The sequence below is a fragment of the Cynara cardunculus genome (assembly GCF_001531365.2).
Source record: "Cynara cardunculus var. scolymus isolate 2C chromosome LG 14, CcrdV1, whole genome shotgun sequence".
NCBI classification, from domain to species: domain Eukaryota; kingdom Viridiplantae; phylum Streptophyta; class Magnoliopsida; order Asterales; family Asteraceae; genus Cynara; species Cynara cardunculus.
In genome coordinates this window covers 3,124,061-3,148,928 of record NC_037541.1, presented here as the reverse complement: position 1 = coordinate 3,148,928, position 24,868 = coordinate 3,124,061, and the positions used below count along the sequence as shown (strand labels likewise).

The window sequence follows — 24,868 nt, the reverse complement described above, 5'->3', positions numbered from 1 at the left end:
CTGATACTATCATAGGGACCAAATCTGTAATTTACTCTTAGAGGTTGTTTCGCACTTGCTAAATGGTTTGATGTAATGATTAAGTGGTCAGAATGATTAAGAGGTTTTCATGATATAATGCAAAATGAAATATAATTGTTTAGTAACTGTTTACAATAAAATTAGGAGGTTTAATGGTTAAGGGAGATTCATGATACAAAATCATTCAGAAGTTTTTAGAACCATTAAAAAAAGACTTTTTTTTACCAAACAAAATTCACTTTTTAACGATTTAAATGTTACCTAGTAAACAAACAACGTTTTGTTAAAATAAAAAATGGAGAGAATATGCTTCATGACGATGGCATGTTACACAAGTAAAACACGCGAATATGAAAAGATAACGTTAGGTTCGTTATAATCGTTTCTTCCCCGATTATCCAAACCCTAACCCTAGATGATTCTTCCAATTCCTCTTCAATGGAACAGCAATCTTCTAATTTGATCTCCCAAGATGATACTAGCAAGGCAATTGGAGGCCACGAAGCGGAATTCCACGACCCCCTTGAAGAATTCCCTTTTGTCGATGCTTCAAATTCCTTCGAATCCGAACAACAATCGCTTTCTAGTTCCGAGCTTGATACCAATAAACACGAGGACTCTACGGTTTCGGTCTTATCCGAGCACACGACAGACTCCCCGTCGTCTCCTTCCTCTGCCGGCCTCCGACATCGCCGACTTGTTTCTCAACGCAGTGACAAAGGGTTCTCCCAGTCTCAGTTCTTCAAAAATAATCCTGATGGGTTGATAGATTTTGATCCTCACGGTGCTATTGTTTCTCCTCGTAAGAAGCACGAACGATCCTGGAGTTTGAAGGACGACGAGAAATTAAATGGAAAATTGGACTCCGGTACGGTTCATTTGAGTTCAGGCGGTGATGGTGGACAGTTAAAGGACGAGACAGATGAGAGTTCCGTGATTACTAGTGTCAATAGCGGTGAAAGAGTCAACGATGAGTATATTACATCATCTGATCCGCCAGTTTCTATTGCATATCTTCTTTATACCTTAGCTGAATTGGTGATTAAAGCTGTTGGGTTTCAATCAAACTTCTTAGCAACCTCTGTCACATTTCCGATGTGGTCAATGCAATCTTTATACATGTTTGCGACCGATCCCTTTGGGATAATGATGTATGGGAGAAATTGTATACTGGCGATTGTTTCATGGATTATAAACCTATGGACTGAAAAGAGTGATTCCAGATGGAAGCTGTGTTTTCGTGTGGGATGGGGCTTATTGTGGTTGGCTTATTGTGGCTTCATTTTGATCTGTTTATTAGTTCCGGCTTTTCTTCTTGGTGGCATAATGATGAAATGGATAGTGCAGGAGCCGTTACGGATAACAGAGCAGTTAACTTTTGATTATTCAAGAGATGCTCCCGAGGCGGTTGTGCCTATAATTTCTTGTCCAGATTCCTCCTTTCTGGAGCTCAGCGAAAAGAGCAAGATTGGGAAGACGGATGAATCACGGGTTATACCTTTTGGTCATGAACTACAGGCGACGGTCTCCTTAACTTTACCAGAATCGGACTACAACAGAAATCTTGGGATTTTCCAGGTATGTGATTTGCAGTAGCTCATAATTCATAGTTTGATCATACATTAAGCCTTGATCTGATAGCTATAAATCTAAATATAGGAATATTATATAGATGTATATTAATCTTGTCCCTGTAATCAAAGAAAGATGGTGAAATTTCTTCTTATCTTGTGACTTAGGATAAAGAGCTAAATGCATTAAAATGCAACAAAGTTTGGTTTAGTTTCTATTTTAGTGTCATGAATAATTTTTTTGCACAATCGAGGTAACAAAGTTTCAAAATTTCCTATTTAGCACCCATTTTTAAGCTGCTAATTTTATAACATTTGTGGATACCCATTTACGATAGGTTCAAGAAAGGGTTACGGCAAAGGGGGCGATAAATTTGACATCCATGTCATCGAATATTACGAGATCAGGGTAAAAAAATAGGAAAATTTTGAACTTTGTTGCATGAAATAGGAAATTTTGAAACTTTTTACATTAAATGGGAAAATTTGAAACTTTATTACATTGGTTCAGAGAAAAATTATTTGTTATACTAATTAGGAACCAAGACAAACTTCGTTACGTTGTGATGTACTTTGCGCTGGTTCTCTGTGGAGTAATGAAATTACATTTTATTTCCTATAGAACATCTAGGAACAAGATGATTGAATTAGAAAATGGTGGTCAAGCTCTTAAACAATTGTTAATTGATTTTTCATTGAAGGTGAGGGTAGACTTTCTTTCTGGTGATGGTAAACGCCTTGCAAGTATAAGGCAGCCCTCTATGTTGCAATTTAAAAGTGAGCCTATCCGCCTTGTATCGACTGTCTTGAATTTGGCTCCTCTTCTCACTGGCTATTCATCAGAAACACAAACTCTGAACATAAAATTCAAAGGGTATACCGAAAAAGATATCCCTACGTCCTGCTCGAGGGTTGTTCTTGAAAAACGAGCCGAATTTGAAAGAGGAGGTGGTATACCTGAATTGTATGCTGCATCTGTAAAGTTAGAGTCTCAACTTCCTTTTCTGAAGAGGATGTTGTGGCATTGGAGGATTATGATATACCTGTGGATTAGCATGATGATGTTTACGGTGGAGTTGCTATTCACGCTGCTATTTTGTACACCGATTGTTTTCCCATGGCTACGTTCTTCGAATAATAATGCATATCACAACACCCCTCCTGGTCGAAGTTAGCTGCCGTGCTCATCTCTGTTCCTGGTATGCAACCTACTCTTTCTCTACCACTTATATTGATGATTAAAAGAATGCAATATGCAAATGGGTGTCCAAGTTGATTTGTATGTAGTTCTTATAGATCAAGATTTTATAAATTTATCATGTATATATATGCGATAATTTTTTATTTCCTTTTCTTTTTAATTTATAGTTGATGTCAAGCGGATTTGTATATTGTTCAATTGGGTATTAGGATTTATGATGGTTTACGTACGAGTCAAGATGAGTTCTTTTTATAGAAATCTTGTACGGTAAGGTCTTGTCGACATGGGCGGATTTAAGAAGACCGAATATTGCACCAACTTTATCATGATGACTTGTCGACATGCCCCTTCGTTTATGTTTACTTCGGGGGTTCTCCTCCATCGGTCAATGTATTCTTACTTACCGAAAAGAAAGACTAGTTAGGTACCGTAGGTAGAGCGTATTCCAACACTTTGGATAACCACTTGACATTGGCACCTTGGCCAGGTAGATCCGTCCCACTCTCCGGACCCCACCTCTGCTTTTTTGGAGTACGGGATGACTCGGTTTGGAAATCTTTTGGGGGTCTTAAAAGGTGAACGGGTTTTTGAATTGATATGTGAACGAGTATCTATTATAAATCCCATCAAATCCTATAAAACAAATGATGAAATTAGAATGTTGAATTTTTTTAACCTAATTTCGTTATGTTGTTTGGTTCATTCTTTTTTAAGAAAGGGGTTTTCAAAATCCACCAAATTTTAGAAACAAAGGATTTCAACATTCCTCCACAAAAAGTTGGGATTTTGATGGAATGAAATGTTGTATTTTCATAATCCCAGACATACTGCTTAATCCAAATATAACCTAAAACATTTTTTGAACCAAACAAACAGATTTCAATTTTTCAATAGATTCTATTTCAATGTATGTCAATCGAACATGTGGTCAAACCTGACAACATTTCATTTCAATTCTTTTGACAGATTCCATTATATCCAAAAACATTCTATGAACCAAACGTGATCTTAATGTTTTAGGCTTGAGGTCATGTTCCTACACTTGAGACTATTTGACTTTTTCGTTTTGTCTTGTTTTGGAAAACAACATGCATCATGCATGGACGTCGGTTGCTTGTCGTGGCTTACTTTCGGGTTGGTGCCATATGCATGCCACCAAAATGATATTTCTCTTGGTTCGTAGGTGAAACCCTAGCCCATCATCAGTAAGGGTGCGACTTAGATTAATTAACGCAAAGAAGATGCATTTTTCTAACGATTGGCGTTGGTTTCCAAAATCCATAAAGGAAGGTGCGTCGTTGTTTAGTTCTCATTCGGTTCGTTTGAACTTATTGATCTATAAGATCTTCCCCAAAGCTAATTAATGATTACTAAATTTTGAGGAGGATGAATCGCTTCATGTGGACTTGTTATATCCATATATATCAAATTTAGATTCAAACGGTTTGTGTATATAACAATATAGTAACGTTTAAACCACAAGGGTGGTGCCTGATTGGTTTGAGCGTGGCTCCAAAGGTCAAAAGTACCAGGAAGTCCCAGGTTCAAATTCAAGGAGGAATAAAAATTCCCTTGTGGCCACAGAGGTTCAAATGCGGTGACTCGAGGCTATTTGCAAAGCAGGTGGTCGTCCGTTTTTCTCCTTATAAAACGGGATGAGATGATGTAAAACTCCATGTCTACTTCTTCACCTACCCCTGCTTAATGAATAAGTTAAACGGTATTGAACTACAGTAAATCAAGACGTTTAAAAGAAAGTACAATCATACATGAATAATCTACGAATACAAAAATCACATGGGGTTGGTACGTTGAAGGAAAGATGCACCCTTGACGATCTCATGTAACGGCTTAGTAGTGAACCTTATGATGTTGTACGCCCATGCCCCAGCTACAGCTCCCGCAACTGGTCCCAATATGTAAACCCATAAGCCTTTGTATTGGCTCGACACAACAGCCGGGCCTAGGGTCCTAGCCGGGTTCATTGAAGCCCCTGATATTGGCCTTCCCACCCCAACCAACAAAAAAACATTTTTTAGCAATTGAAATTATAAAAAAAATTAAGCTAAAAACAGATCAAACGTGTAGAAAATACTTTTTAAATAGTATTAATCAGAAAATCAGACAATTAATTTAATAAATAGTTTTTATAATAATAAATATGTTATCAATACTATATTATAAAACATTTGATAAAAACTCTTAAAAACAATTTTTTATGCATTAAGTACTGTATATTGATGCAKATTACTTAAAATTCAACATTACAAGTAATTATGCATAAATACAACTTATTAAAGCTCCATGTTTGAATTTGTGTAACTAATTGTGGATAAATATAATCAAATTAAGAATAAACATCTCATTTTAAAATATAAAAAATCTAAAATACAATTAGGATAATTATCGAGTTTTAACAAAATAATTAATTATTATATTTATGAAAAATTATATTATTAAACGAAAGATAAATTATTTCGTTATTGAACCTAAATTAAAATTATAATAAAAAATTCGAATTAAAAATTACACAAAAAATAGGAATTTTAAATAGTTAATTTGATATTAATATTGGTATATTTTTGTCAAATTTTTATGATATCTTCAAATTTATATTTTATTCAAAAATAAAAAAATTATCGCTTTTTCAAAATCACATAAGACTATATTATAACATCGACTGAGATAAAAAATAAAATAAAATGTTAAAATCATGATGTATCTTGCTGCATCACGCAAGTACCGTTCTAGTATTATTTAACACGTATGAAAATATGTCATACCCGGCAAAAATGGCGTTAAGTAGAATGGTTGATCCAATAGCAAGTCCTGCTAGTTCACCTATCTGTATCAACATTATTACAAATATAATAATTAAATAAAAAAATACAAATGATTTTAATATATATATATATACACCAATACAATCCAATCTCAACCGTTCATTTAATTTGATGAATATGTGATTTTATAAAAGTTTTGATTATTTCCTAATATAAAATATTAATCATAATTAATGAACTCTATTTATATTCCATAAATATTCAAATCATAATAAATGAACTCCAATCATTTCTATAAATATTTTAATTAATTGGGTTGCAAGGGTTGTACAAATACACATGATTGTAAAAGAAATATACCCTATATATATTTTGATTTTATTTATTATAAAAAAGTCAACCCAAATTAAATAAATGATATATTAATTCATAAAAAGTCAACTCCAATGATATAGGTATTCATTAACTTGATGTTTTAAAAATTATATAAAAGATTTTGTAAATTATGATTCTACGAGCCAACGCACATCGCCCATATTAAGAGTATCATGTGAAAAGCAAATCAGATATACAACGATTTTTTAGGTGGATAACTTATATCCATAAAAAGCCTGAACCCCAAAGGAATGTAACTTTGTCAAACTCGAACTTTCGTCTGTTTATACAAGTATACCTCCTCGGAAACTAACTATTTTATATATTTTAAAAGCTGATACGTTTATAAATTCATAAGAGAAAAATGAAATGTGATACTAACAGCTCGGTTATCAGTTGCAACGCCAGCGATAACGAACATGAGATAGAATGTTATGATGAATTCCAACACCAAAGATTGGACGTCGGATCCAGAGGGAACCGTCGCTCCTAAATTATTGTGTTTCCAGTTGAATATTAATCGTAGGGATACGCTTGCTAGGGTCGATCCCATGATTTGAGCACATACGTATGCAGGTACCTGAAATAATATATACAATAAAGTTATGATGGACAAAAACGTAACACTTTGATTACATTTAATGATTGTTAAAGTCGTAATCACGTTTTTTAATGGGAATCTTTTGCAAGAAGCAAAAGCAATGGTGACGGCAGGGTTGAAATGGGCACCGGAGATGTGGCCGACAGAATAAATCATCACCATCACTACCAACCCCCATACGATGGATATTCCAGTCTGACCAATCATGTTGTCCTTCTCGACATCCACAACCACCACGCCACAACCTGCAAATACCATGAAGTATGTTCCCAGAACCTCCGCTATCAACTGTCCAAAATTACAATCCGTAAGTAATAAAGCTAGGGTAAGATCAAACGAGAAGATGTTCAATTTTACGAGAAGTTTCAAGATCACATGTAATTACAGAGTAAAATCATAATTCAACATGTCCAAAATGATGCACGCAGGTTAGTCAATACGATCAACGGTCAGGGTAAAGGTCGCCTACTATATGATGGTCAATGCTATATATATATATATATATATATATATATATATATATATGTTGGTTATTATACAACCTTTTACATTTGTACAATCAATACAACTCAATCTCAATTGTCCATTTAATTTGATAAGTATGTGATTTCATAGAAATTTTGATTATTTCATAATATAAAATATTGATCATAATTAATGAACTCTATTCATCTTCCATAAATATTCAAATCATAATAAATAAACTCTCACCATTTCTATAAATATCTCAATTAATTGTGTTGCATCGGTTGTACAAATGGACATGGTTGATAGTGAGACCAAAATTTTTTCGTGAGACCCGTAAGACCAATTCTCAACCCTTAAATTAGATATACAATCTGAACATTTATAATCATAAAATTGCCACGAAACTTCTTAATAATCACAAAATTGCCACCGTGCAACTTTAGATCATTAACTTATAAAGTTGATCAATGAACATAAATTGGTCTTACGGGTCTCACAAAAAACCATTGGTCTCACGTGAACCCAACCCTATATATATATATATATATATACACACACACATACGCTTTGATGATGAATTAAAGAAGAAGTTAATTAAGTAATCACCTTTTGGAGAAAAGGAAGAGTGAAAATGGAGGTTTGATGATGTGAAGAAAAGGTTTCATCTTTAATATCAAGTGTTTGCCCATGGTGTCCATTAATGGCTGCCCCTCCTCCGCCTGTCTCCGCCATACACACAACCACCGTATGTTTTTCTGAGTTAATTTCAGAGAGAGAGAGAAAACTCAGCTACGGAGCCATATTAAGGATGAAAATGGACATGGGTTTCTCAAGAGGATGATACCTATATATTTATCCTATTAGAAGCTGTAATGCATGTTATATATATATATATATATGTCAAACCTATTTAAAAAACCTTAATGAATTTTGAGTGCCCTAAAAGGTTGGGATCCAATTAATACTTTTATAAGCTATCATACTTATGAAAGTCGAAAATTTCAAACAAGTGATAAAATAACGTACAGATTTAACATCATACACAAAATAACTGATATCTTATATCGGTTATAATTCTCTCGTCAACGAAAGACTATAGGGGCCGGTGTTATTTTAATTTCTGTAAGTCATATATATATGTTTAAATATTCGGGATTGGGAATAATTAAGAACCAACATCATCACTTACGTATATATACACATACTTACATGATTATATTAGACCACTTAAATCTTATAATTTAATTATTCAAAATAATAAGTAGAATGCAACAACTTCTGACATTTGTATCATATCGACTGGTAATTTGAAATTTGAATGAAGCAAACCGGCTATTATGATTTCAAAGTTACTGGTATAGTTTACTATTTTAAACACGTGTTTATTTGTACAAGTATACACTCATTCATGCCAGGGACAGACCCAAAACTTTTTCCAAACGGTGTAAGAAACAGATATGAAGAAAAAATTTCAAAATGTGGCAGTATTTGATTAATAAAATGACACTAACAGGATTCGAACTCCGGTATGAGGTGGAATAAAAGCCTTGCAAACCAACTCTACCAAAAAAAACTTGTTCACATTGTAGTTTCATAATACATACGGTGGCACACAACAAATTAATACGGTTGCACCTTTTACGAATTTATTTATTTTTACTCTTCGACGGAGAAATAATACGGTGGCACGTGCCACCATTGGCACCACTATAGGTTCGCCCATGATTCATACTATCGTCAACAAAAAAACAGTAAATGGTAAAGATCAAGTATCTTTATTTCACAGAGAAAAGCTGTGTTTAATACATGTGGATGATGAGTCTTAATTTAACGCTCGACACTAATGATATATTACGAAAACATATTTAGGATAGTTTCCTCAACTGAAAAACAAAGTAGGATAGATCCAACGCGTTAGAACATTGACAAGCGCTCTATATATAGGATCGTACAATACTTATGTTGCTATGTCGATTTCACGAAATGATGCAACAATTTTTATGCATCAAAATGTCGCAGCGTTGAGGCAACTGCAATTACGACAAAAAATCTATTGGAAACTCTTTCGAGTTATAGAAACACCCGACCATTAAACAACACATATTTAAAGAAGTGTCGATTAAGTGGTTAATTAATGTGTAGTGGTTAATTAGCATATATTACTTTAAAGTTTAAACGAACAAAAAATGGCATTAGAATTAAATTCCACCGCCGATTCGATGAATTGTTACGATATATGATATCGAAGTCCAAATATGCGCTTACATGACTATTTATAATCAATATTGTGATAGTTATTCATGGTGAAAGTTATTTGTAAAGAAGATACATGATATTCATGTATAATGAAAATATCTGATACTTGTTTTTGTGAAAATTCACTCCTTTGATGAACGAGGATTTTCCTTTGACAAGGATATTTCGCTCAACCTCGACAGGTACCGCTAGGATTTGTACGACCGATGATCATGATATACAAGATCGTGGTTATCTTCAACTACAAGATCTTCGACCCTTGGTCGAGAATTATTTTTCTTCAATCCCTGATACAATCGAAATTTCCTTCAACGCATGATAACGACTTACTTATTACATTGACCGTTAATTATGATTTTTATTGTAGGAATAAAAGACGCATACGCTCATTAACTCACAAGATCATAATGTCAAAGCTAAGATTCAAGACCATTCAATACTAACGATTTTCTTTTTCATTCAATGGCAATCGTAGTTGACTGTTGTCAACGGTTGACTCAGTCTCATGAATCACCTATAAAAGACTAGAAGATCACAAAAATCAACCCCCAGATCATTAGAATCTCTACGTATATGAAGTTCACTAGCAAAATCAATCATTGTTCTTTATTATTTTCCACGACCGACGTCCAAATACTACTTTACATCATTGTAATTGTTCAAAAGGATGACATCCTTGTTTGGCATCCATAGTGCATCGACGATCTTCAGTATCGTCCATGGTTTTCCCTCGTTTAAGGGTTTCTCCCGTATCACCAATTCTCCTGTGTTGATTAATCTTTTCTTTTATCGGTTGTCAGTGTTAATTTCAAAGTTGATCGATCTTTAATTGTTAAAGTTCCACAAACAAATCTTAAATTATACTTGGTGTAATTTTTGGCATAAACAATTCTCAGGATTATTTACGGTTATTCATCATAAATAATACATAAAATAGTTGGTTTCCAATTTTTTATAATATTTATGGTTCTCATTTGAAATTTCAAAACAAATATAGCAAAAACGGATCTAAGTAGGTGTGGTTGCTCCCCTCTCCCTACAATCTTTACACATTTTTGTAAACCACCAGAAAAAGGGTTGAGAATCATGTATTCGCTCATTTGTACGGTGTAGTGAATCCAGGGTCGATCCTAAGATTTTTGATGCCCTGTGCAAAAATAATTACAAATGCTCCTAAGATTATTTTTTTAAGCCAATGAAATATGCAATTTTTTAAAGATTTTAGAACCTATTTAAGTTAAGTGTCTTATCCCCATGCTGATTTTTATTAATTATAATAAAAAATATTGGGGTGGGGGGGACATAAAAACCAAAACCCCGAATACAAAATATAGAATAATAAAATGATAAATCATAGATTAAGATCGTGCTTCATTCTTTTCCAGTTTTCCCTTTTCCAAATTGAAATTAACAAAATATCAACTTTATTTCAATATATGGGACTTGAAAGACAAGGAAAATTATAATTAGTTTTTAACTACAATAGTAAATTACATCCAAATTACTCTCATAGTAAGCAAAAAGTAAAACTCAAAAGTTACAGGTCTAACGACTAAAGGCTAAAGGCCTATGTATTAGCAACTTAATAAGCTTAATGGAACTAACAACTTATTCGCTCAACTATGTATGACTGTTTCATAGTGACTTAATGATATAGAAAAAGACTTATCCAGTAAGCTTTTAGGGAGAGCTTTATATAGAAAAACCAAGTTTTCTTTTTCCAAATATGTCCCTTCCAACTAGAAAAACTCTCCTTACATCTGCAAAAAAAAACTATCTCAAACAAAAACTTTTCCAACTTATACAAACAGATTAATTCATACAGACAACTTTATTCATATAAAACTTAATAAAAAAAAACCAATCATACAGCCTCTAAATTTAATGCGGTAATGCTAAACCTTAAAGTAAATAAAAGTCAAAAGAACAATAATAAATTGTAAAATTCATAATTTATGTTACTGCTGCATTGCAAAGAACAAGTGTCCAATAATTAACATAATATCACAATATGTTATTAATGTTGTGCAGTGTACTCTAGCTATGTTAATACAGTGATGCGCTCATGTGCATTGAAATTTTCAATTCTCAGGTATTTCAATATGCAAGAGGAAGACTCATTATTAAAATGACAAAAGCCCCTTAGCCTTAGCCTAGTAGGTCAGTAACTCACACGACCACATAACCCAAATTTATAATAACCAGTTAGAAATTTAGATTTTTTTTTGCAAAAAGTTTAAAGATTCATATATCATAATATGACTCACACGACAACTTGATAAGTTGAATCAACAGTAGAAATCAGTCATTCGAGATTTCCATCTTTGATTTCTTGAATCTAATTTCATGTCTGTCAATCGGCTGGAAAATAGAACTCCATGCCTTGAAAATCAAAATAGTCGAACTTTGAAGAACAATAGAAATTAGATTGAGTTATTGAAATTATGGCGTTAAGTTAACAGGTTCACGATGTGCATTTAGTATTCATTACTACTAGGCTTTCGGCTTGTTTTTATAGTCAAAGCTCAATTCTCCAATTCCCAAATTATTAAACCCAAAACTAGTAATAGATGACAACTTGATGCTCCTTTAGGCTTTGATGCCTTGTGCGGCCGCACGGGCTGCACGTGGCCATGGCCGTCCCTGAGTGAATCTACGTATTACAAGAGGTTAGGGTGCGATCATACGAAATCCCTTTTTATAGAAATTACGATAAAGAAGCTGAGAATATATATATATATATCATCTTTATTTTTTGTACATGTACTCTCTTGCAAAAAGACCGTGGATTCAAACAAGCATCAAGGAATCATCGTTGAGTTGGTTTCCGACGCAGGAAAGATGCACCCTTGGTTATCTCAGACAACGGCTTATCTGTAAACCGTATGGTGTTGTATGCCCATGCACCACCTATGGCTCCAACCATCGGTCCCACCACGTAAACCCATAACCCTTTGTATTGGTTCCACACGAGTGCTGGCCCTATGCTTCTTGCAGGGTTCATTGATGCCCCTGATATTGGCCTGTAGATTTATAAAATGCATGTTTTAAAACATAATTTTAATAATTATCTACTTATTAAAAAAATTATATTATATTATAAAATATTTGACAAAAATTCTTAAAAACTATTTTTTATGCATGAAATACCGTATATTGATGCATATTAATTAACATGCAAGATTACAAATAAATTATGAAGTACAACTTATTAAATCTTCATGTTTGAATTCGTGTAACTAACTGCGGATAAACATAATCAAATAGAAGATAAACATCTCATTTTAAAATATAAAAAATCTAAAATATAATTAGGATAATCATCGAGTTCCAACAAAATAATTGATTATTACATTTATAAGAAAATTATATTATTAAACCAAATATAAATTATTTTGCTATTAAACCTGAATTAAATAATAATAAAAAAATTGAATTAAAAATTAAATAAAAAATGGGGAATTTTAAATAATTAATTTGATACTAATATCAATATATTTTTGTCAAATTTTTATGATATCTTCAAATTTATATTTTATTAAAAATTAAAAACATCATCGTTTTTTCAAAATCTCATAAGACCATATTATAACATCGTCTGAAATAAAGAATAAAATAAAATATTAAAATCAAGATGTATCTCGCTGCATTATGCGAGTACCCTTCTAGTATATAATAATATGTTTAAAGTACAACAAAATGGGCCTTTTTAGGTTGTACCAAAGTCATTGGATGTTTTAATCGGATATAAGTTTATAGGAACAACGTTTTAATCGGATATAAATTTATAGAAACAACACTCGTGCGTCGTATTCACTGTATTACACTAAGTTCTTGATCAGACGAGGCCAGACGACCCAATAAGTTGTATAAAAAAAGTTGGGTAACGTAATAGGACTCAAAAAAAGGGATCATTTTATTAGTCTTTTTATCTTAGAGTGTTTAAAAGTGTCATGCCAGTCTTTTTTATTCATTTATCAAACATGTTATAAAAAGACAGTTTTGAAGAGTGTATATAAAATGACAAATATGAGTATTTAATTTTTACGTCATATTAGGTTATCAATAAAACTTATTATAGCCATCATGTAGAATGCACGACTATTGCTCTTGTTAACTTAAAGTCCCAATTAGGACGCCCAATAACGGTAGTTGTAATGACATGCACTGATAAGTCTCAAAAGTATATGTAGGTTGTACCCTGCAAACATGGCATTGAGTAGAATAGTTCCTCCGATGGCAACACCTGCTAGTTCTCCGGTCTGTTTAGGTGAAAAAGGTATAATTATAGTTAAACGCTTGAAATACAATGTTATGATATAACAAATTTAAGAAAACAATGCTTACAGCTCGATTATCGGTGGCAACAGCAGTGATGACAAACATGAGGTAGAATGTGATGATGATTTCCATCACAAAGGATCGGATATCGGACCCGATTGGGACATTCCCCACAAAATGATCATGCGGTCCGCTGAATATTAATCGTAGGGTTCCGCTCGCTAGGATTGATGCCAGGATTTGAGCCACAATGTATCCGGGGACCTAAAAACATTTATAACACATTGATCGGCAAAATCAACAACATATTATAAGTTATCAATCCAATTAAACGTTGAAACTGAAATCAAAATCATACTTTGTCCACTTTAAAAAATAAGCATCTATTTTGCAATTCTACTCTTAATTATGAGACGTAGAAACCCGTTATTCACTTCATTATTAAGAGTAAAATTGTCATTTAACTAATTAAAAAGTGTAATAAATATTTGTTTTTTATAATTATGTGCCTTTTCTGGTCGGATATTTATTTGAAATAAAGAGAATATCAAAATCATTACCTCTTTCCAGGGGAACCTCCTGCAAGAGGCAAGACCAATGGTGACTGCAGGGTTGATATGAGCACCGGAGATGTGGCCGACAGAGAAAACCATCACCATCACTGCCGCCCCCCATACGATGGCTATTCCCGGTTGGCCCACGACATTGTTCTTGTCGATATTCACCGTAATCACACCACAACCTGCAAATACCAAGAAGTACGTCGCAAGCAACTCTGCTATCAACTGTCCACAAATTCAAACAAGTCAGATATATGTCCGTCTTACATTAAAATGTAATGAAATTTGTCTTAAGAGGTGCTTGATTCAGACTATTAAGGGGTCGAGAATGAAAATAATAATGAAAAATCTTGTTTGGTAGTATTTTATAATACAATAGGTCAATTGCCCAAAACTCCATCTATCCTCTTTCATGTAAAGATTGATAAGAATAAACCACAAGGGTGGTGCTTGATTGGTTTGAGCTTGAATTCAAAGGTCAAAAGTATCAGGAGATCTCATGTTCAAATCAAGGAGGAATAAAAATCCCCTTGTGGCCACGGAGGTTCAAATGCGGTGACTCCGGACTATCTGACAAAGCAGGTGGTCGCCCCGGGATTAGTCGGCTCGCATAACGGGTTGGATATCCAGGTTAATAAAAAAAAGGATTGAGAAGAATAGTCAATACATCAAAGTCAATGCAAGTATGGAAGAAAATTTCCTAATAGTCAAAAGTTTACGCAAAATCCTTACGTATAATAAAAAGATTTTAAAAGCAAACCTTACGCATAAAACATTTTACGCATAAACTTTTATGTAAACTTCAAAAAAAAAAGAATTTAAAAACAACCTTTACACCGAAAGTGAGAAGTTTACATAAAAAGTTTATGCATAAAGTGTTCTCTACATAAGGTTTGCTTTTAATTATTTTTTGGGCAAAACCAATCCTTACGCATGATGCGTAATAAGTCTGCGTATACTTTAGCTATTTGGGGAAGTGGGTTCCTAACTAGAGATGGAAATTTTACCGGTTGGGGCAGGTACCCGACCCTGACAGGTCGGGATTCTCTGGTTTGACGGATAACAGAGCGGGGACGGAGATCTGTTTTCATACCCGAAGTGGGATTGTGGTAGGGTCAAGGATGGCATGACTCGCCCCTAATCCGACCTTGATTAATTTTTAATTATATTTAATAAATGCATATAGTGTGCATATATATGGACTAAAACTGATTGATGGGTGTATGTATGTGTTTGTGTATATATGTAAATATATAGATAAATGATCAAATAGGAAATTGGTTAAAATAAGTGAACACGAAAATGTCCAAATCGAATCACATGAGATTACGGAACATGGTTAATGCAATGGGTGTGTGGGCAGGATGCCAGCGACCTAGGTGGCGGGCGGGCGGTCAGGATCATGCATAATTACATGTGATTTTACACGTAATTTTGTGTAAAATTAATTACACATAATTTGGCCGTTCTTGTATTCTTTTATTTGCTCACTGTTCTCATTTGAACCCAATTTTATATATATACACACACATATATATATATATATATATATTGATGAGATGGACAATTAAACTGAAAGCGTAAGAAGAGTTCTTTATCATTGAATGCACATTAGGATGAGATTCCAAGCGCGATTCATGAGTGAGTTTGAAATTAAATATGATCAAGGGTATAGATCATTTCTTACGCTTATCACTTTAACTCTCTTCTTACGCTATACTTTGCCTATATGCTGTATGTATGTATATATATATATATATATATATATGTATATATATATAAGTATATGAAGGTATATATATTTGGAGAAAAGGAAAAAGAAGAAACCTTTTGGGAGAACTGAAGAGTAAAAGTGGCGGGAGAAGGTGGGGTCTCGTCTTTTGGTATGGTCAAGGTCACCCCATGCTGCACGTTGGTATCTCCACCACCAACCTCCACCATCGCCATCGACCACCACCACCACCTGGAGGTTTTAGAGAGAGAGAATGAGTTTTAGAGAGAGAGAGATAGAGACAGTAAGAAATAAGCAGAAAGAGAGAGTGTGTGTGTTTGTATATATATAGATAGATACAGACGTATAGTATGTATAGAAGATTCAGGAAGATGAAAACCTTGGAATCCAAGTGGAAGCATAGTAGAAGTTATTTGTTTGAAATGAAGAGGGACAAAGCCGATCGAAGATCGATCGATGTAATGGAGGAATATTATCGATCATAAATATGATTCCAAAATTCATAATATTTCTAACAAATTTAACTTTTAATACAAAATCTATTAAAATATAATGAAATTTATATTTTCAAACCATATCCAATCTTATTTCTTACAATTAAATTAACAAAACGCATATAAATACATTCTTATTTTAATCATGTTTTATATATTAACAAATATAATTTATTTTAATAAATTTTTTTTGAATAAAACAAAATAAATTAATGACATAATTATATATATATATATATATATATACACTGTATTATAAAACATGTGACAAGAACACTTAAAAACCATTTTTATGCACGAAGTACTGTATATTGATGTATATTACTTAAAATTCAAGATTACAAGTAAATTATGCATAAATACAACTTATTAAAGCTTCAATTTGAATTCATGTTGTAGATAAACATAATTAAATAGAGGATTAACATCTTATTTTTAAAAAAAAAATCTAAAATATAATTAGGATAATTATCGAGTTCTAATAAAATAATTAATTATTATTATTATTATAAGAAAATTCCAAATATAAGTTACTTCGTTATTGAATCTAAATTAGATTATAATAAAAAAATTGAATTAAAAGATTACACAAATTAAAAATAAGAATTTTAAATGGTTAATTTGATACTAATATCGATATATTTTTGTCAAATTTTTATAATATCTTCAAATTTATATTTTATTCAAAAATAAAAACATCATCGTTTTTTCAGAATCACATAAGATCATACTATAACATCGACTGAGATAAAGAATAAAATGAAATATTAAAATCAATATGTATCTCGCTGCATTGCATGAGTATCCTTCTAGTATATAATAATATAAATTATTTCCTTGCATAAGTTTTAAGGTTATGTGATAGTGGTTGATATCGGTATTACATTGTTTAACATAACCAACAATTATAGTATAACTAATAATTGGATATCAACATCATCAGAAGTTGTAAAAATTATTGTTTTAAGTAAGAAATAAAAAGAATTAAACGTTTATTACACTAGATGAGAAAAAAAATTCATGGTCTCACAAAATAGGAATTAAGATAACTTTTGTTGAATTTTGGCTTAAATTTTAATCAAATATAAACGGTAGTTGACAAATGTAAAATGATAAAAAAAAAAAAAAAGCTCATTACGGTACACCATTTTCATGTGACACTATATAACTGATAGTTCATATATGAACCATTGGTTGCACCTCTCGATAAAGAGGTTTCATATATGAAACATTTAATTGCACTTCTAAATAGACAGTTTCATAGATGCAAATGGAGACGAGATGCAACAGATGGAGGCATGATGCAAAGGGGTGTTCAATCCGATTGAGAGTGGTGTATTTTCATACATAAAACAGTTTTTTTTAAATATATAATATTTATATATGGCAAATAAAACAAATAAACTCACACACTCTCCTCACTTATGGTGAGGTTTGAACCCTTGACCTTTTAGAAGGCCAATGACTCACATACCGCTAGGCCAAAGGCCCTTTGGTATATATAAAACAGTTGGTTACAGCTTTGAATAAAAAAGTTTCATGTACGAGACATTTGGTTGCACCTATGAATAGACGACTTCATATATGCATATGGAGACGAGATGCAAAAAAGGTGTTGGGCTCTGATTACCTTCGGCGTTCGTTAAGGGAGTAATTAGGAGTGGTAAATTTTCAAAATAGTTAACGGCGTTACTCAGTTTTTGAACAGTAGCGTTGCTCGTGGTTCGATGACAGGATGAAGAGGAGGGAGCGAGAGATATGTAGTTACGAAATTGGTAATGATGTAATTATCTAATAATGATTGAAATTCAAATTCAAAATGCACAAATTTCTTTACTTTCTGTAATAAAATACACACGGGTTTTCATGAAGTATGTAGTGTCTGTAGAGAGTTATTTCACATATGAAACGTTTAAGATTGTTCTGCATATGGAAAATAAACATGAAAATATGTTTATACATGAAACACACACATACACACAAAAACATAACATATGAAACAATATAAATTATATATTAATAGATAATTATAAGAAATAACATATACCTGACATATTTTATAAAAAAATAATGAAAGATAACTGATTTTTCTTAAACTTAGATAAAATAATAAGATAAGTAGTCAGATAAATAAAAAAGGTATAATTGAAATAAAATGAAAAAAGAACTCTTGAAACTTATGGTAATTTCAAACGGAATTTTTCGATAAATTTAAAAATAAGATATTTTATGATTGTTAAATATGGTTTTAATCAGATAAGAATTATCATATAATGCTTATGGTAATTTATAATTTAAAATAAAAAAGAAGGATTTTTTTTTCTATTTTATTTATGACAGAAATAAATGAGAAGTTAACTAGGACGTTACTGATTCAGTTACAATATGGCAAATGCAAATAGATTTTAATACTGAGATGAGTCACTTAGCACTTAGAAAGATCTACGTCTAGTTTCTCCAAATTCTGAGATTTCCGTAATTCTTATTTATTTACTTTTTAAAGTTAATATAATTTCCTTTTTAATATTTTATTTAGTTATTTGGAAGTATCAATATTTTTGTCATACCTAAGTATAAATGACCATTTTATAAGTCTAGAGTATTTTTATGGGTTAATTTATATAATTAAATGTAATTTTGTTTAATTTATATATTATGTAACATAAGCCTGACAGTTATATACTCGTGAATTGTGTATCATTTTTTATTATGAACATTTATTTTAAAACATATCGAATATTATTTCATCCCAAAAAAACATGTGTTTCATTTTTTCCCCTGTTAGAACGTATTTCCATCATTCGTCACGTTATGTGGTGTAACGGACATATTTTAGACGATATTATCATGTATTTTTATTATATCCTTTTTATAATATCACTTTTTTTGAAGATCTCCATAAGAATTCCACAAATTTTAACATATTAAAATATTATATATATATATATATATATATATATATATGCCTAATCAAATGAGAACTAATTAGTTTGTGGTAACCGTGAGATCATCTCAACCATAAATCAATAGATAAATTAAGAATTTTATAATTTTGGTAATTTTTAATTAAAATTTTAATGCAAGGACATTTTAGGTATTTTCTCTCCTCTCTCCTCTCTTCTCTCTCCGGGCCTCCGTCCCCCGGCCTCCGTCCTCCCATGATACCACAGTGGTATCACAATGCATCTTATATGTGATTATGTATCATACTGTGGTCGTTTGTACGGTCGATCGGATATGTAACACAGTGGTATCACAATGCATCTTATATGTGCTTGAGTATCACACTGTGGTATCACCGGAGGACCGGTTGCCGGAAGACGGGGACAGAGAGAGAAGAGAGGAGAGTGGAGAGAAAATACCTAAAATGTCAGTGCATTAAAATTTTGATTAAAAATTACCAAAATTAAAAATTTCCTAATTTATCTATTGATTTGGGGTTGAGATTGGATCTCACGGTTATCACAAACTAGTCAGTTCTCCCTTGAATGAGCCCCTATATATATATATATATATATATATATATATATATGGACAAGATCAAATGTTAACCAAAGTTTTTGTATTAACTTTGCAAACCATGTCAACCAATCACAATCCATTCTTCTATTAGGTTTCTATCATGTTCACAATTTAATGCCAARGGTAATTGAGTAATTTCATTTCCTATGTAACTCTCATACCATTAAAGGGGAGTTACAAAATCATAAAATCCCTAAAAATATACATTTATAATATTGATATTTTTATTTATTTTTTTAATCTTGATCTTCCATTTTTATTGTTTAATGAGTTTTTGATTCGTGGAGGAAACACGGTAGTAAAATCTTCGGTATCGTTCAAGCTATTATGGATAAACGAATTAGAAAAAAAATCGAAAACATTGAGAAGATTAAAATGGTTTATGGTGACAATCGGATTTCGAGTTCGGGAAGTGAAGAAATTAACCAAAGTGAATGTCTTGGTAATGAATTAATATTTTATTAGACTCGTTTTAATCGAAATTATGTTTATTATGATGTGTTGTGTTTTTTGTAGTTCATATTGCATTGATAACTTTTTTTAAACTATTAATACCTACCTAATTCACATGTTCAAATGGAAGTACATGCACGACTCATTTTCATATTGGTCATATTACCGACTTTTATGAATCATGAACCATTGTGTTCATGTTACTTATATCATATGAACACAAGTGTTATTTTTTAAGCTTGATACCAAATCTTTATATTTGTGTAAGTGTTTGCACCTAATGTTCATAGCGTCGGGGTTATGTGTTCATATATTTTATACGATATGAATAAGGGGTAAACACGATATGAACAAGGGTTGAACAACCACATAAGACCAGAAACATATATGAATAAGGGGTGGACCTTAAACGGTGTGGATGCAATGCATGTATAAAACTCCAATTGACAAAGGATCGCTCCTGAATGCGTTTATAACTAATGAACTATTGTTCATATTATGTTCTTTTTTTTTTAATTTTCTTTCGTATAACAGTTATTTTTATTATGTTCATATTGTGTTAATAAATGTTATGCAGTCCAAGTTCATATATTTGTCAATTTTTTTTCGTATTTGATACAATGGTTCATATATATATATAGTTGTGTTTATATGTTTCTTACGTTAACAAAAATAAATTAACAAAAATCATAATTTTTTTGATTTTGTAACTCCCAATTAATGATATGGGAGTTACATATTTTTTTTTTACCTAAATACCCTTTTCAACTTTGTTCACTTATGTTTATGAAATTTTAAATTTAAAAAAAATAAGTATTTATAATTATTAATCACAACCGTTTATTGAAAGATTGAATTGCCAAGATCGGTTAACAAAGTTAACACAAAAATTTGTGCAACCACTACAACTCAATCTCAACCGTCCATTTAATTTGATTAATATGTGATTTCATAAAAGTTTTGATTGTTTTCTAATATAAAATATTGATCATAATTAATGAATCCTAGTCATCTTCCATAAATATTCAAATCATAATAAATGAACTCTCATCATTTCCATAAATATCTCAATTGATTGAGTTGCATTGTTATACAAATGTGATGAGTTACATATGAAACGTTCTCTTTCTCTCTCTCTCTCTATATATAGATATATATATATATATAGAGAGAGAGAGAGATGAATTATTATACAACCCTTTACGTTTGTATAACTCAATCTTAATCGTCCATTCAATTTGATGAATATGTGATTTCATAAAAAATTTGATTGTTTAATAATATAAAGTATTGATCATAATTAATGAACTATAAATATCCTTCATAAATATTCAAATAATAATAAATGAACTCTCATCATTTCCATAAATATCTCAATTGATTGAGTTGCATTGGTTGTACAAATGAACATGATTGCATTTAATCATCAGAAAACCCAAAACTAATCATATGTTTATCAAATTGACATTTAACAAACCGTTTTTTCCTTGTACACATTCTAATAAAAGTATTGCCTTATACATCGATTATTATTGTTTGGAAAAAGAACGGCTTGCAAACAACCTTTGACGATTTCCCGTGTCATTTTCTTTGAATATCAACGTTATATAAAAAATGAGTAATACATAACAACAATCGTTATCTTAACGTGAAAATACCTCAAATTTTAAAATTTCCATTTTTGTTTTTTAGCTCAAAAGAACTTCTTTTTAGTAACAATACACCAATATTATTTTTTGATTTTTTATTTTGTGAAAAGTATGTCAAAATTAGAAATAAAAAATACTAAATTTAAAAAAAGGGATATTTGGACGGTTGGAATATTCATAAATTAGATTATTTACTTATTTATTATTAATTGAAAACGACTTTACGGCAAAAACTATAATTATAAAAAACAAGATTAAAACGAATCATAATCCAAAATATTTTCACAAAACTACAAATTGTCTTAAAGCAGATGTATAAAACAAAAATATTCTTATTTTTGGAGATTTATGGAAAAATTTAAAAATTTTGCATAAAAAGTTGATTACAGGCAATCCCAACCGGTCCCACAAGATAAGGACACCAATGTAAGGATGTGTTTTGTGGCTCAGGAGCTGTTTGGAAAATACTTAATGATTTAGTGCGGAATGATTAGTATCAGATAAAAGATGATTGTTTGAAAACTGTTATGAATCAGCAGTCTGAATAACATAAAATTACAATTTTACCCCTCAATCTTGTGTTTGGTGAAAATTAACATTTGATAGAAGTTCTGAAAAAAATTCTTACAGGAAAATTGGAAAATAATTTATAGTTAAAGCCAATACATGATATTATATCTGTCCACCGGGTGGTTGCCTAAAAGAACCCTAAGACTAATATGTGTAACACAGAAAAGAAAATGTTTCTTTTTATTTGTTTAACTAATAGTCAAATTTAAAAGAATGAATCATCAAACTGAATTCGCGTAACACCCTATTTATATGGACTGGTACCATAGTCAACCCATAACTCAAATCAGGTTTGATGTTTATCTGTAAATAATTATATAATTATCTAAAGGATTAATAATTATGCTTATTTACAGATGATACCCTGTAATATCATAATTACGTTTTAACACATATTTTATAATTATTCTTCAAGAATAATTATTTAACTGTCAAACATGACTTTTTGGGTTACATTCAAATGGAAGCAAACCTATTCTTTGTGTGCGATTAAATACTTCTTAGCAATATCCTAGTGCGACACATGTCATGGACATATAATAACACTTGCACAAGACACACAATAACACAAACGATGGTAAGCGTATAACAACAAGTCACCACCCCATGGCTGTGTAAATGTGTTTTTCATTCGAGCAATCTTGATTGATTCAATCAATCATATGGTAGCATCATTCCTTATCCTTTTGCTTCACGATATTATGTTTTGAACTTCAGACATAGATCTATCTCATTCTTTAGAGTCTAAAAACTATGTTTCTCGATCCCAACATATTTGATTCAGACATGTGCTATTAGTTCAACTAATCCACTTGTCTATGGCCATGTGAATCAAACTGTGTCATCGAGGGGCCCAGAAATAGCTTTCTCATCTTAGGAGGAGCGAAGCTCATATTGCATGTATATGACTTATACACAATTCGTGTCATACCCAATATAACCCTTATTATTACCCGGTTAAACATAGCATTATACTATTTCAAAATATAACACTCCTTCTACATTAAGTACCAATGCACATCTCAGGTATGAGGATAGGAGTGTCCACCATTTCAGAATTCACCTTATAACGCCAACCTATGAGGTGATCCTGACTATGAGTCTTATCCAACACCTGTCCCTCGGACAAGTGCATATAACTCTGGTTGCACCTGGTGCATTTCCAACTTGGACTATTTACCAGACTTCACATTGATCTTTATTATTACTAGTCCCCTGGTAAATAATCGATCAACGACAGTTTTAAATAATATGATCATTATTTTATTTAAGGATACTTAAACATGTTAATAATTAACACATAAATACTCATATCCAATTTGCCAAAACAGATAAAAACATAACTATTTTATGTTCAAATAATTTAAAGTTTACTAAAATAACAGATTAGATCAATGTTTTACAAAAACCTTAAGCCTATTGTTCCTGAGTGAGCAACATGCTTACCTTGACTCATAGATTTGAAGAGATGATCTACCAATTTTGTAATCGATTATGCTATCGTGTATGTAACTTTTGTAGCTTACAGTTAGGCATGGCAACGGGACGGGGATGGGGCGGGTTTTGTAATCCTCATCCCCGGTTTTTAGTAACAGCCTCCGGCCCTGGTCTTTAGTAACAGCCCCCGGCCCCAGTTCCCTACGGGTACAGAGATTAACATCTCGTCCCCAGCCAAACCCCTGTCAAATCTCAGTCAAACCCCATGAAGAATATCTATTAATTTGAGTCTACCGGGATCCTTGGCCCCGGACCCAACCCCGGTTTGCGCAACAAATACTTTGTTCTTGCTGGGTTTGTAGAAATAATATCAAATTGTCCCTTTTGGATAGTTCACAAAGATGCACTTTTCAGACCTTGAATCTAGCTTCCCATAAGCTTCTTGCTTAACATAAGCGCCGCAACCCCATATAAGATAACTTTGGGATCTTCCTAGTCCATAATTCATATTGGGTTTTATTCGTCTTTTGATTGGTGCATTTAGTTAGTATTCAGGTAATTGTTTCTAGGTCATAACCCTGGAAACATTTAGGCAGAGTGTTACGACTCATCATAGAGTAAACCATGTCCAACAAGGTTCTATTTCTTCTTTCAGACACACCATTATGGTGTTCTTGGAGGAGTTAGTTGGGATGCTATCTCATAGTCTCTAAGAGGATCAATGAAATCTTTGGCTTGCAACCTCGATCCGGTCGAAGCGTTTTTGCCAAGTTGATTTCATTTTGAAACTCTTTGAATATCTAAAAACTTTCAGACTTATTTCTCATTAGGTAAATATACCAATATCTACTGAAGTCATCAATAAAGATTGTGAAGTAACAAGTGGATGTGATC

General features: G+C 32.0%; 3 protein-coding genes across 3 annotated transcripts; 1 reads left to right on the top strand and 2 right to left on the bottom strand.

Annotated features, from left to right (window-relative positions):
- Positions 1-365: 365 nt before the first annotated feature.
- LOC112526981 (seipin-2-like) lies at positions 366-3,030 on the top strand. The gene is made up of 2 exons (XM_025137444.1): positions 366-1,599; positions 2,294-3,030. The coding sequence occupies exons 1-2, from the start codon at positions 460-462 to the stop codon at positions 2,765-2,767; spliced, it is 1,614 nt and encodes a 537-aa protein (XP_024993212.1). The 5' UTR covers positions 366-459; the 3' UTR covers positions 2,768-3,030.
- A 1,399-nt stretch (positions 3,031-4,429) lies between these two features.
- On the bottom strand, positions 4,430-7,830 carry LOC112526698 (aquaporin NIP1-1-like). The gene is made up of 5 exons (XM_025137087.1): positions 7,627-7,830; positions 6,616-6,840; positions 6,334-6,531; positions 5,577-5,638; positions 4,430-4,797 (listed from the first exon to the last, which is right to left on the bottom strand). The coding sequence occupies exons 1-5, from the start codon at positions 7,750-7,752 to the stop codon at positions 4,587-4,589; spliced, it is 822 nt and encodes a 273-aa protein (XP_024992855.1). The 5' UTR covers positions 7,753-7,830; the 3' UTR covers positions 4,430-4,586.
- Positions 7,831-9,398: 1,568 nt separating this feature from the next.
- LOC112526863 (aquaporin NIP1-1-like) lies at positions 9,399-16,064 on the bottom strand. Its single transcript, XM_025137287.1, has 6 exons — positions 15,945-16,064; positions 14,118-14,342; positions 13,624-13,821; positions 13,477-13,538; positions 12,103-12,299; positions 9,399-9,457 (listed from the first exon to the last, which is right to left on the bottom strand). The coding sequence occupies exons 1-6, from the start codon at positions 16,062-16,064 to the stop codon at positions 9,399-9,401; spliced, it is 861 nt and encodes a 286-aa protein (XP_024993055.1).
- Between the last annotated feature and the right edge of the window lie 8,804 nt (positions 16,065-24,868).

What these genes read in the sequence shown, in the direction of transcription:
- LOC112526863 (XM_025137287.1), bottom strand. Translation starts at nt 16,064, where the DNA reads ATGGCGATGGTGGAGGTTGGTGGTGGAGATACCAACGTGCAGCATGGG. An exon ending in TTGCCACCGATAATCGAGCT is followed by an intron (nt 13,539 to 13,623) that starts GTAAGCATTGTT and finishes TCACCTAAACAG; the next exon opens with ACCGGAGAACTAGCAGGTGT. An exon ending in TGCATCTTTCCTGCGTCGGA is followed by an intron (nt 9,458 to 12,102) that starts AACCAACTCAAC and finishes CCTAGCGGTACC; the next exon opens with TGTCGAGGTTGAGCGAAATA.
- LOC112526698 (XM_025137087.1), bottom strand. Translation starts at nt 7,752, where the DNA reads ATGGCGGAGACAGGCGGAGGAGGGGCAGCCATTAATGGACACCATGGG. An exon ending in CTCTTCCTTTTCTCCAAAAG is followed by an intron (nt 6,841 to 7,626) that starts GTGATTACTTAA and finishes AATTTTGGACAG; the next exon opens with TTGATAGCGGAGGTTCTGGG. An exon ending in TTGCAACTGATAACCGAGCT is followed by an intron (nt 5,639 to 6,333) that starts GTTAGTATCACA and finishes ATGTTGATACAG; the next exon opens with ATAGGTGAACTAGCAGGACT.
- LOC112526981 (XM_025137444.1), top strand. Translation starts at nt 460, where the DNA reads ATGGAACAGCAATCTTCTAATTTGATCTCCCAAGATGATACTAGCAAG. An exon ending in GAAATCTTGGGATTTTCCAG is followed by an intron (nt 1,600 to 2,293) that starts GTATGTGATTTG and finishes TTTTCATTGAAG; the next exon opens with GTGAGGGTAGACTTTCTTTC.